The following is a 12,502-nucleotide window of genomic DNA, read 5'->3' as shown; positions in this document are numbered from 1 at the left end:
TAAGAATAAGCTTCTTGTGCCTAAATTGCAAAGGGACAGTAAAACACTACAGGTTATGAGACATTAACACTCTCTGAAAAAAGCTTACCCTTGTTTCCCATGGGGTCTCATTCTCCTTTCTGGCTCTGGCTTCAGCTCTTTGTCTTTCTTCAAGTGCGTGCTTTGCAGCTGTAGCTGCATCAATGTCTCTTATTTTTAAGTTGTAGGTCACGTCTTTCCATAAGCTGAAAACAGACATTTGAATGGAGAAGAGACAGCTTTATAGAAGCACGGTGCTGTGAGACTGCAGACACATTACTGCGTGTTAGTTATCACCGTTTGAGCTGATTGCTTATCCAAAGGACAGAAATACAACACGTATTAAACCACAGCTGCACTGCCTATTGCCAGAAACAGGGAGATTGTAGCAAAGTTCTCTGGACCTCCAAGTGAGGATGTGACCAAGAGCCATCTCCTCTTCCCTGTTAAAGCCCCAACCTGCTCGTGCTTCAGTTCCTCCCTCAGTGAGGGCCAAGGCAGAGTGCAGCTGTCCATGCTGTGAGCAGGGAGGAGCACCTGCTCCATCACACTGCACACTGCTCAGCTGCACAAAGTAGAGCTGAATTGTCAGTTTAACTAAAGTTCTTACCAGCGAGACTCAAAGTCCTCTTGGTCCTCCAATTTCCTTACCTTCTTCTTAATTATAGGCATTTTCTTGGTATCTATAAAGACAGTATTCTCCTAGTGAGAGAGTAAAAAAAGAAAACAAGGACATCAGTTTTTATCTGGACTTACAATTTATGTACCCTCACATTCCTGTGTACTGGTTGTTCACAACACTGGTTGTGTCCAGGACTTAAATCCTGAATTCAGCATTCCTGTAATCTTTTGAGCATCTTCCCATGAGTTCCCATCTGCTAATGTTTATTTTATATCTTATACACACCCAGTTTTCCCTTAAAAAAAAAAAAGGTACTTTACCCCAGTTGAGTATTTTGCATACATGACACCATTCCATTCTCCTTCAACTGAGCAGAAGGGTTTCTTGTCATTAGGAGAACTAGGAAGAAAAAAAAAAAAACAACAGACATTTCCCAGTTTTATTACAGTAACTAAAAAGCCCAAATTATCAAAACTTCATCTTAGGTAATGCAGAGCTGAAAACTTAAATTTCTTTCGGGATACAGCTTAGAGTACTTAAGAGCATGCCAAGCTACAATGCAGCTTGCTTTCCTCACAAATCCTCTGGCTGTACGTGGCACACAGTCATCACAGCCCAAGCTGTTGGGTACAGATGTGTCAGGATTTCAGTGTTGACTTTAAAAAGCACAGTCAGCATTTAAGTAAAAAAACCTCAAATGAACTGAAGAAAGTTGCTTGCTTACAAGATTTCAGCTGTAATTCTGTGCTTCTTTCCTCCGTAAAATGGTTTTGTGTGGAAGACAATGGAAGCATTATAGCCTGTCTTTGAGCAGCTAATACTGCATTCTCCACCAAGCTCAATCCATGGCACAGTGAGAATAGACCTGCAATATAAACATACGTGTACACATGTAGTGTAAGTACATGTAGTGTAAGCCTGTAAGTGATGAATAGAAGATGTGTTACAAGACAAGAAAAAAGAAGATACCAAACAGTATTTACTTGCCTTCCATAACCATTAGGAAAGGTCAAAATATAGTGTTCATCATAATCCAGGCATGTGACACACCCTGTTAAAAAGACAAAAAGAATTAAAAACATCCAGCAAAACCTTCATAAAGCTTCTCATAACAATCTCCTGAGATGCTTCATTAAAAAGAGATACCATAAAAAGGAAAGGTGGAGGGCTTTATTCCTCACAGAGCCTGGGAATGCCCAGCTGCCAGACAAGGCAGGGAAGATTGTGCTGTTTACAGCAACAATTTGGCTCTGGAAGATCTTCAGTTCCTAGGTACACAAGTTCTAGTTTTATGAACTCAAACACCTATGTCCCATAGGATGATTTAAAATATTTTTAGTCAAAGTTCCAGTTGCAGAATGTAGATTTTCATTCTACTGTTAAATTTGCACACACTTACCTTGCCCTATGTTATGAACTCCAATTGACATTCCTAAGAATTTTGACTTGGTCCATATGTGAGCATTGAATTGAATCCTCTTGTTAAAACACTCTGCATAAAATGCTGAAACTGAAGATAAAGATATTAAGATCAGCAGCACAAGAAATTAATTAAGAAATTAAGAAATGAATACTGCTTCCAAATTCCTGTATCATGAAATATCTAAAAGTGCCTAAGAATATGTAGCAACAGTTTGAATTTGTTTCTGTCTGTGAAAGATGCTTACAGAAAAAAACCCTTTCAGCTTTGAGATTCAGAGAGAACATAAAAATCCAAGATTTAAACCAGGTTTTGACTTCACTGTTGCCCTTTCTGTTAGCAAAGTTACTGTCAACTTACTTGGAGGATGGTGAGAGACCTGCTCTGCCACAAATGTTACGCTGCTTTTGCTGACCCATGGAACTGGTCCTTCTGAAACTGGCTCCTGTGTGATAGGAGAGAGGATTTTCATCATTGACAGTGTTAACAAAACAGCAGGCAGTAACAGGATGCTTCCAAGCAAAGCTGCGTCCCAGTTTAAAGTAGGCTTCTAAAAACAATTTTCAATTGGTTTTTGTATATTTGTCAGTAAATCTGTTGTAAATTTGCTAATTTAACGTGGGGTAACTCATTCCTGAAACTGTGATGCTTTCCAAAGAACATACAGTTTCTGCTCTCTGGGTTTTAAGTGAAAAAGTATTTCGGGTGATGGCCATGATACTGAAACAGTAGTTAAAAAAAACATGCATAAACTTGATTAAAAAGTAATATTTAAACTCCCTTTTTTATTAGCTAATAACAGATAGGTGGCAGAGCTCATTTCATTTTTGCTTCTCAGCAAGTCTGACACATGTATCAGTAATGCAGCTCGTATGTCTCACACAGCCATGTAACACAATTCGTCTCCCGTGGCAAATCACAAGTAGTAATTTGTCAGAAGCAATGGAAGGAAAAATGCAATGCTGTCTTTATTCCAAGAAAAAGGGAGTTTAAACATTCACCTCAGAAACAAGCAGAAGACTTTGTATCTCATGCACTAGCAGACTGACCCAGACCTAGACATCCTTCACTGAAGCAGGCCTATTCCTTTGGAGCCAGACACAGATATGTAACTAAAGTACTGTGCAAGCTCAGAATCCAAATTTGAGAAGACTTTGTACCTTTCAAACTTCAGGAGAAGATTTTAAGACAAGAATTAAATATACTGGATAACTGTGCTGCTTTCCATGCTTTAAGTGATGGAAAAAAAACCTCATGTTCAAAATACATAGCATTGGAGAACTGATAAAAATCAGAGCTTTAAGAGAAAAATTACTAGAAAACCGTTCAGGAAATAAAGTAACATTTTCAGCAAGTCAGATAGTTCTTCCAAAAACCTGAAGGCTCTGATTTTGTTATGCACAGTATTTCAAACCTCTGCCTGAAGAAAAGGAAGAAGAGGGAGGCAGAAAAAAAAAAAAAATCAGTTAAGAAATTGCCACAATTGGTGAATTTTGCTCCTTGAACACAGCAGTTTCAGTCAGTAAACTGAGAAAGCTTTTGGGATCACTTGCACAGGTGATAAGCACCAAAAAACGTACACTAGAAAACTAACCGTATCATCTTCACCTTCAGTGCCTGGCAGCACCCAGTGGCATCGGAAGATCTCACCCAGAATGGGATTGTAAGGCTTTTTTGCAACTGACCCTTTTCTTCCCGCATGAAAAGCTGAGAGATACCATTTAACCACTTGAACCATTCTTTCTTTTGGATCCTTCTGGTCACTAATGCTTCATAGTCCAAAACAGAGAAAAGAAGAAAAGGCAACACGTCATGTAAGTAGGTATCTCAAACGTGGGAAAGTTTTTGGATGGTTAATTGCTTTACAGCTAAAGGTTGCACTAGATTACTATGACTGTTTTTCAAGTTCAGATCAGTAATTAAGCATTTTTCTTCAAAACTAGTGTTTTATATTTGACAGCCCACAGTGTAAGAACCAGTTAATGCTCCACTTTAATCGTTGAATACCTGACAAACAAGTCTGGATGCGCAAAGAAATCCGCATACATTTCCAACAGTGATCTTCTTTCCAGGATAAACGTTGGAAGAACCACCTGAGTAAAGAAAATGAGCTCTTACAGACAGATCAAAGTGTTTTACATCCTGCACAAAATCATTCTACATATTAATTGTAAATGGCTTACAAACCACCCAAGTCTCTGTATGTCTGTGGGGAAATTTTGCTCTCAAACTCGCCATTGAATTCCCACTTAAAAAGGTCACGTTCAGGAACCATCCAGCTCTTTAGTTCTACATGTAGCAGCTGAAATAAGCAAGCAACTTACTCCATGAAATCCCACTTCAGCCAAGTGTTTCACGACAGCTTTAACGCCTGCTTTTACTTGATTCACATGTCTTATTGAACGTTACCATACTCTGGGGTATCACAGATCTTGTTCGAACTGATCCTTGAACTGCCTGTAAATCTGGGGTAACAGGGATGCTGTATGCAGTAGCAACATTCCACCTGTCCTTCTGCCTCCTACAGCCAGTTATTTTCGACAGACCTTGTCCAATCAGATTTTAGGAGTCAGATTTACTTATTCAACATTCATTTTTCCTCTCCCGGTAACAATTCCAATTAAAAATAAAATGCCATAGCATGACTAGCCATTAAGTGTACAGTTAGATTATCACTTAGTATTGAAGCAATTTATACAGAACTCAGGGCATTCCTCTCCCTCCCCACTGGCAACAGTAGGCAAGTTTACCTTTGTTAGATCCATTCCTAATCTGACTTGTGACAAGAGATGCATGATAACACTCTTATGTTCTTCCACTGATTCTCCTTCTGCATCATCATCTCTATCATCAGGAGGATCGAAGAGATCTAAAAAGACCAAATTGCTTTTTTCTCTAAACCTTCAAAGACTCTCTATATTTTACTAGTACAGTCATTAGAAAGGTCTTATTTTCCACAAATATCTTGTTGTATACATATACTGACACAGTTTACAGACAGATAACAATTAAGAGTTCCTTATAAAGTTTACACAGGCCACTTACCAGCATCATTTGTCCCATTGGACATGGAAGAATTGAGTGACTCTGTGGTATCTGGACGTTTCAAACTACTCCCTGTGCTGCTGCGAGTCAGGACTGCAGCAGATCCTGAAGAACTAAAGAAGAAGAAGTTCTTGCAATTCACAATGAGAAAATTCAGAAATCATTATAATATATTATAATACTATTATACATAGGCCTCAGTTTTCTAAGGAGTTTGCATGCTATTTCACAGAAAACTGTGTAGCATCTCTTAAAATCTTTGGGGAAAGGCAGGCAACTCCTCGACTTGAGCAAGGCCTTTGACGTGTTCCCCCACCACATCCTTATCCAAATTGGAGGGATGTGGGTTTGATGGGTGGAGCACTTGATGGATAAGAAACTGGTTGAAAGGCCGCAGACAGAGGGTGGTCATCAATGGCTCTGTGTCCAGGTGGAGGCCGCTAACAAGTGGCGTCCCCCAGGGCTCTGTCTTGGGACCAGTGCTTCAACATCTTTATCAATGACATCGACGACGGCATCGAGTGCACCCTCAGCAATTTGCTGATGACACCAAGCTGAGCGGTGCAGTTGACAAGGTTGAAGGAAGGGATGCCATTCAGAGGGACCTGGAGAAGCTGGAAAGGTGGAACTGGGTGAACCTGATAAGGTTCAACACAGCAAAGTGCAGAGTTTTGCACTTGGGCCGGAGGAATCCCAGGCATCCATACAGACTGGAAGGAGCGGTGCTTGAGAGCAGCCCTGGGGAGAAGGACCTGGGGGTCTGGATAGAGGAAAAACTTAACATGAGCCAGCAGTGTGCTCTTGGCTCAGAAAGCAAATGGTATCCTGGCTCCATCAGAAGAGGGGTGGCCAGCAGGGACAGGGAGGTGATTCTCCCCCTCTACTCTGCTCTTGTGAGGCCCCATATGGAATACTGCGTCCAAGTGTGGAGCCCCCAGTACAAAAAAGACAGGGAGCTGTTGGAGTGGGTCCAGAGGAGGGCCACTAGGATGATCAGAGGACTGGAGCACCACCCCTATGAGGACAGGCTGAGGGAGCTGGGCTTGTTCAGCCTGGAGAAAAGAAGGCTGCAGGGTGACCTCATTACAGCCTTTCAATACCTAAAGGGAGCCTACAGAGGGGAGGGGAATCAACTCTTTGCAAGAGTTGATACGTGTAGGACGAGGGAAAATGGTTTTAAGTTGATGGAAGGAAGATTTAGGTTGGACATCAGGGGGAAATTGTTTACAGAGAGAGTGGTGAGGTGCTGGAACAGCTGCCCAGAGAGGTTGTGGATGCCCCGTCCCTGGAGGTGTTCAAGGCCAGGTTGGATGGGGCCCTGGGCAGCCTGGTCTGGTATCAAATGGGGAGGTTGGCGGCCCTGCATGTGGCAGGGGGTTTGAGATCCATGATCCTTGAGGTCCCTTCCAACCCTGGCCATTCTGTGATTCTGTGAGCTTAAGGGGTTTTTGTTTTCATTTTTATTATTTTATGAAACAATAATATCATTATTATTTTGTGACAGGGATTTGGCTATTTACACAAAATATATGTATGAAATACATCAAAGTCTCAGATTAATTCTCTGAGCTGGTGGCTTCCCTATTTCAGTAACAGATTGAGTCATGTCAGTGTGTATTTCAGCTAGCTGGAATGGGAAGGAAACTGCCTCCCTGACAGACAACCATGCTGGGGGATAAGGTGTTCTTACTCTGTTTCATAAAGAGCGACTTGGCTTTTCTTTGTTTATTTTAAGTCAGTCTGTCTTGTTCAATTGAACAACCACTACTAGTAGAGCCATACACGTGAGATTAAAAAAAAAACAAACCAACAAAACAACAACAAAAATAGAATCTGTATTCAGCACACACTGCATTCTTTCAGCTACTTACTCCATACATCTCTTTGGGGAAGAACTGCTCTGATAGAATTCGTCAGCATCATAGAATTCATCCTCACTGCTTGAGTAAGAAAAATCCGGCACTGTGTTTGGAGACAGGTTGACATGGCTTGGAGATGTGAGGCTGCTGCTGGGTGCTGACTGCCCGCTTCCTGTGGAGTATTAAGAATTACAAACTTAATTTAAGCAGAACAATCAAACAATAAACAAAACAACAAAAAACTAAATCCACCTCTTCTCTAGGACTGATAAAATCAGTGAGGACTCAAGTAAACCCAGAAGCTAGGACAGCTTACAAAATTAGAAGCAATCATTAGTCAGGTTCATATTCAGCTTAGCTGAACAGATAACAAAAGAAATGTCACACCCCAAAAAAAATTAAGAGCATAGAACAGTGAAGTATAAGGACATACTTTCTCCAAAGTTGTGGATTAAAGGCAAAACAGCAATACTGAAAACTTTTCCAGATACACAGTGTGGTTTATATTGGAATGGACCTCCAGAAGTCACCTGGTCCAACTCCCACTTGAAGCACAAATAAGTTTAAAGTTCGAACAGTTTGTTCAAATTCACATACAGTCAGATTTTAAATATCTCCCAAGATAAAGATTTCACAGTCTTTCTGCAGAATTTGATTGCTTTCACTGTATAGTCAAAAATGTTTCAGAAAAAAAGTCAGACCATCTGACAAATGTAGATTAAAAGTCAAGCAGTTAATACGCAATAAATCAATCAATAAAATCACATCTCTAGAATTAATGATGAAAGATGAGCTCAATGGGAATGGCATCAGTGGGAATGAGCAGTGAGTACTGCTCCCAAAGAGAGAAGACTATAACATTCCTAATAGTTTGAGATCTTCCTTTATAACTGGCCCGTGCAGTGTTATTTAATAGCAAAGCAGACTACAGACAGCATACGTTCTGCTTTTTTTCCTGTACGTCAGTCACGTTCACAGAGCTGTACCTGTACTGTTTGGTGTTGGAGTCTGATTTCCAAGCGCCGCTACTACGGGTCCCACTGGTAAGGATGAGGGTCGCTGCTCTGACTTGCACAGCTGAGGTTCTAGGATATATTTTGAGACATTAAATACTGAAGTCACAGTCAATAGTGAGAATTGTGCTTTTTTGGTGAAGGAGATTCCACATTATATCACTGCATAAAAAAAATCTTTGCCTAGACAAGTCTCCCAGAGAAACATACTTCTGACATTGTTAATTAAATTTTAAATTTCAAAAGTTGCCATTAGTTAGCTAAAAAGTGCTTCTTTTCCAAAAAATCATACTTTTATTTACTCTAGGAAAGAATATTAGAAGTATAAGCTAGTAACTCAGGACAAGTGTAACACATAGGCTTATCCACAGAACTAGAGGCAGTGTTACCTGAGGGCTGAGGAAGCACCAGGCTTCCTGCTCTTTTTCCTTGCTTTGCACCACCAGGTGCAGTGAGCACCTGTACTGCATACATGTGGCATAGAAACAATCCACCCTTATGCAGCCCTTCCATCTGGAGTGCAGCTGCATCCTGCTTGCCCGTGGGTATTTCTAGGAGCTTCTCTTCCGTACCTGGAGGTATAACAGTGTGGGAAGGCATTGCACTGATCACCGGCTGTTCCAAAGGGCTGGGCTGATACACTGCATCGACTGGGTTTATAGTACTCTGAGATAAAAGAAACAAAAGCACTTTTTTTTCCCCCTCAATTAAAGAAACAAAAACAAAAACAACAGCATAGATAGTAAGAACACCGTGAGCACAAGAAATACTTAAAGGCAAGGCAACAAATTCCTGAGAGAGAAAGTGAAACACAAATTGAGAGTTGAGGACACAAGAAATACTTTCAAAATAGTAATACCTTAATTCCTTACACAAATTTTTAGATATTGAACTGAATTTGCTACGGGTTTTACTTGTCCTGTGAAGAACTCGCTGTTCATGTTCTAGTTGCTGGTACCCCACTGCCCCTGAATACATGTTGCATACAACGCATGGAAACACAAATCAACCAGCAACAATTAGGACGGGTAACTTCTATTTTCAAAAGACTTCTTTTTTCTTTCCAGAAATTAACCTGGTCAGCCAAACTTAACCCACACATTCAGTCAGGAACCACTGGTGCATTTACAGTCACAAAGTGCCACTTGGTTGCCAAAATTCTTTTGAATGCAAGCTGACAGTTTTCAGCAAAGGACATCTCAACCTTGCTAAGGACACAGGCCTTTGGAAGCAAAGCACCAGTTTGAATCATCACTCTCAGAAGTCACTGGTTTCACTGGGAGTTTTTGGCTTTTATACCAGAAAAGCCTCCTGGAAACGTATATTGCAGTGGTCTTTTAATCCATACAGGCATGATTTTGCCTTGCTTCAGTGATCTGTTATCATCTAAGCACTGTTTCTCATGTATGTTTACATGTGACAACCTGAATTTCTGTATTATTCTGGCTCGTTACTTGGTATGAGGCGTGCAAGACCCTTTTCAATACATCCTGCAATTAGAAAACACTGATCTATGTCAAAACTGAAAATCTTTTGTTGCCTGCTTACTAGGAGATCTCACTACTGTACTTAAACCAAAAGCTATCGAGCAAAGGAAGCAATACAATACTTTCTCCTCTCAACTTCCTACAAAAGGAAGACTCCATTCTTGCCTCTTCTCTGGTTAACTGTTTTCCTGAACCTTATCTCATATTAAAAAATCTGTGAAGCTCAGAAGACTTTTGATAGCACAGAGCTTATTTCGTATTAAAACAAGGGGATGTGACCTAGCAGAGGTTGTTAAGAGCTGGGGTAGTATGGTTAGGTAGTGGTTGGACTTGATGATCTTTCAGGTCTTTTCCAACCTGAGCAATTCTGTCATTCTATTGTTCTCTGGTTACCTTAAAAAAAAAAAAATCCTATTTAAAGAAACAAAGTATAAAAATCACCAAATTTTTGTTTTATTGGTGTCATTAACAAAGAAACGGTCCAGGGCAAATACTGTTACTGCTCTGCATTCCAGCACAAAGCCAACCTCCCTCAGACATGGCCTTAATGTCTTGTGCATCTACGCATGCAGCAAAGGCAGCTCCCTGTCCCACAAACATCACAGTTCAAAGTCATCGTCCTGTTTACAGAGCTGAGAGTTCACAGTAAAGACAGTTCCATGATACACAAGACTCTGTTGCTGTATCCGTCTCCCTTAGGTTTTAAGGAAACTTGTTACGTGAGAAAGAAATGCAGAACACTGCTGTGATAAAGAAAAAAAGAACTTCATCTTTGGACTTTGTTTGCAGGGTTGTAACTGTGTTCTTAAATAATTCTCCACTATGCAGCATGAACTGGAGGTTTCTCCTCAAATATTTTGGGCAATGCCTTCGTGGTTTAGAAACAAATGAAGGAAGACCTGAACATATCGTACTGATTTTAACAACGGGGTTAAAAAAAAAATCCAAGCGTGGAGGAGCAGCCAAGCTGTCATTCCAGCATGGCAACAAGATCAAACTGAAATCCTGACCTCTACCCAAGACAGTACTGACCTCAGGAGAACCACAATTTCAGCCTTCACAACATCTTGTTGCATCATTTAATACTTCTTCAGCATAAGCCAGAGCACAGACAGCAAGAAAGCAGAAAAGCAAATTTAGACTCTGGTAAGTTGCAGTACCTGTATGAAAATTTGCAAGCTGTAGATCTGCTGTCTGCATCAGTTCTACCATAGGACACTGCCACAGGGCAGGGCTGCACGCTCTCTTTTCCAGAACCTACTCTATTACACTAAGGTCTGAACGATGTGACACACAGGGGAACTGCTTATGTTACTTGCAGCAAGCATGAGGCCAAAACCTCTATGTGCATCTTTACTCCAAAGTTCATGACAGGAAACCATACCAGCAAAGCTGTATACAAAGGAAAGACAAGCAAGGCTTTGGAATTATTATCAACTGTACAAAAACAAATTTTAATTTTTAGAATCATGTTTTACTGAACCAATTTCATATTAAAAGCACCTGAAATGTACGTAAGTGACAAAAAAAGAGAACAAAGAAAGAGAAGTGACTTAAACCAAAGAGGACAAAAGTTACATTAAAAATGCAGAAGTTATATTAAAGAAGGAACACTGCTTAAACAGACAGAATACAACTGTGTTGAATGAGCAGCACTGCAGAAAAGACAAGCTACTGGAAGCACACGGATAGCTGATCTATTTTATGCATGGAGATATTTCAGATGGAACACAGAACTATTTATATACCAGTGATTTCCCTTTCATCTGCTCACATGGCAGACTTCTCTATGTGTTCAGTCATAACAATGCCATTTAAAACACTCAGTATAGAACTGGCACTGTATTCTCTAACAGCAAGGCTGTGAGCCAATCTCAGAAGTTAACGACTCAACGGGAATTTCAGGAAGATGCTTGAAGCAGTAAATTAGAGAAAGGAAGAACAACACTGCAAAATGAGTGGAAAGTCAGGTCTCTGTTCACATGTTCTGCAGAAGTACAGGGAGATAAAGATTAGATTTAAACTTACTATAAGTCCATCTGCGTGCTTCTCCTCATTATTTTGGTCCTTAAGGAAAAAATGTTAAGAGTATCAACAAATCAATCTTGTATGACGTAGCAGTTTTGTGTTATGTGAGAGCTCTAACAGCAGGCTTCTCCCAGGAACCTCTACATTTTCAGCCATAAGATGTTAGTGTTCCTCACCATGGGGTACAGTAACCAAACTTGGAGAGAACAACTCCGTGCGTCATCACCACACTCTGTACATAAGTCTTACGAGGATCTGTTCAAACAAGCTCAATAAGCTTTAAAAACACCCCTTCTACCCTGCAGAACACAGTCACATTTCACAATGCAGGTTCTTCCCAACTAGCTAAGAGTCCCCAAACCAAGATCTGCAGCACTGGTGAGTCCCTGAGAACTGGAGAACAACAATTAGCAGAAGTTTTCAAAAGCATGTTTTGCTTCTGAAAGGCAACAGTACTTTCATAGATTTAATGTTCTGAACCTTTTCATATCTACTAGATTTAAACCTTTTAATAATATGTACAGTCTAGTGTGGCTTATTTTTGCTTAGAAACGTTATGAGAAGGAGCAAGCAGTGCTGGAATAAACTGTCATCACAGGCAATTAAACTAGTAGTTAAGAAAGTTAAGCTCACATCAGCCTATAGCCAGCACAGGTACCAGCACCAGCATTAAATTTCACTGCACACTAGGTGAAATTTCTTCACTTCTGCTGTAAGTTCCCATTAGCCAGTATCCTGGTGTCAACTTTAAGACTTCTCTACAGATTGTTCTCTAGATTTCCAGTTAAAGTTGCAAAAAGGATCGAGGGGAAAAAAGCAGTAAATAACATGAACTGAGGTAGCACGTACTTACGTCTCAATACTTTGTACACCCTTCCTTAGCTTAAACACTTGGCAGAAAGCTGCTCAGATTTCACATCAGCTAGCTGACCTTTCCTAAGCAGGGCTGTCCATGATAAAAAACAATACTAAGGGCAGTGAGTTCCAGTGGGTTGTAAACTTACAAACAA

General features: G+C 40.4%; 1 protein-coding gene across 3 annotated transcripts in view; it reads right to left on the bottom strand.

The window, feature by feature from the left end:
• The window catches only part of OSBPL9 (oxysterol binding protein like 9), a 58,518-nt gene that overhangs the window by 2,496 nt on the left and 43,520 nt on the right, over positions 1-12,502 (bottom strand). For 2 of the 3 annotated variants that reach the window (XM_042873314.1, XM_042873316.1), the window contains 15 exons: positions 11,493-11,531; positions 8,550-8,643; positions 7,951-8,049; positions 6,977-7,136; positions 5,106-5,218; positions 4,811-4,929; positions 4,068-4,153; positions 3,655-3,829; positions 2,421-2,505; positions 2,040-2,150; positions 1,628-1,691; positions 1,365-1,505; positions 961-1,039; positions 629-720; positions 89-224 (listed from right to left, as the gene is read on the bottom strand). In XM_042873314.1, coding sequence (XP_042729248.1) covers positions 89-224; positions 629-720; positions 961-1,039; positions 1,365-1,505; positions 1,628-1,691; positions 2,040-2,150; positions 2,421-2,505; positions 3,655-3,829; positions 4,068-4,153; positions 4,811-4,929; positions 5,106-5,218; positions 6,977-7,136; positions 7,951-8,049; positions 8,550-8,643; positions 11,493-11,531 — 1,593 coding nt within the window. The remainder of the gene's footprint in view (positions 1-88; positions 225-628; positions 721-960; positions 1,040-1,364; positions 1,506-1,627; positions 1,692-2,039; positions 2,151-2,420; positions 2,506-3,654; positions 3,830-4,067; positions 4,154-4,810; positions 4,930-5,105; positions 5,219-6,976; positions 7,137-7,950; positions 8,050-8,549; positions 8,644-11,492; positions 11,532-12,502) is intronic. The other variant, XM_042873315.1, reaches the window with a different exon arrangement.

This window comes from Lagopus leucura, unplaced genomic scaffold (genome assembly GCF_019238085.1).
Source record: "Lagopus leucura isolate 7727_CA_CO unplaced genomic scaffold, USGS_WTPT01 Super-Scaffold_100009, whole genome shotgun sequence".
NCBI lineage: Eukaryota > Metazoa > Chordata > Aves > Galliformes > Phasianidae > Lagopus > Lagopus leucura.
This window is presented reverse-complemented; position numbering and strand designations above follow the sequence as displayed.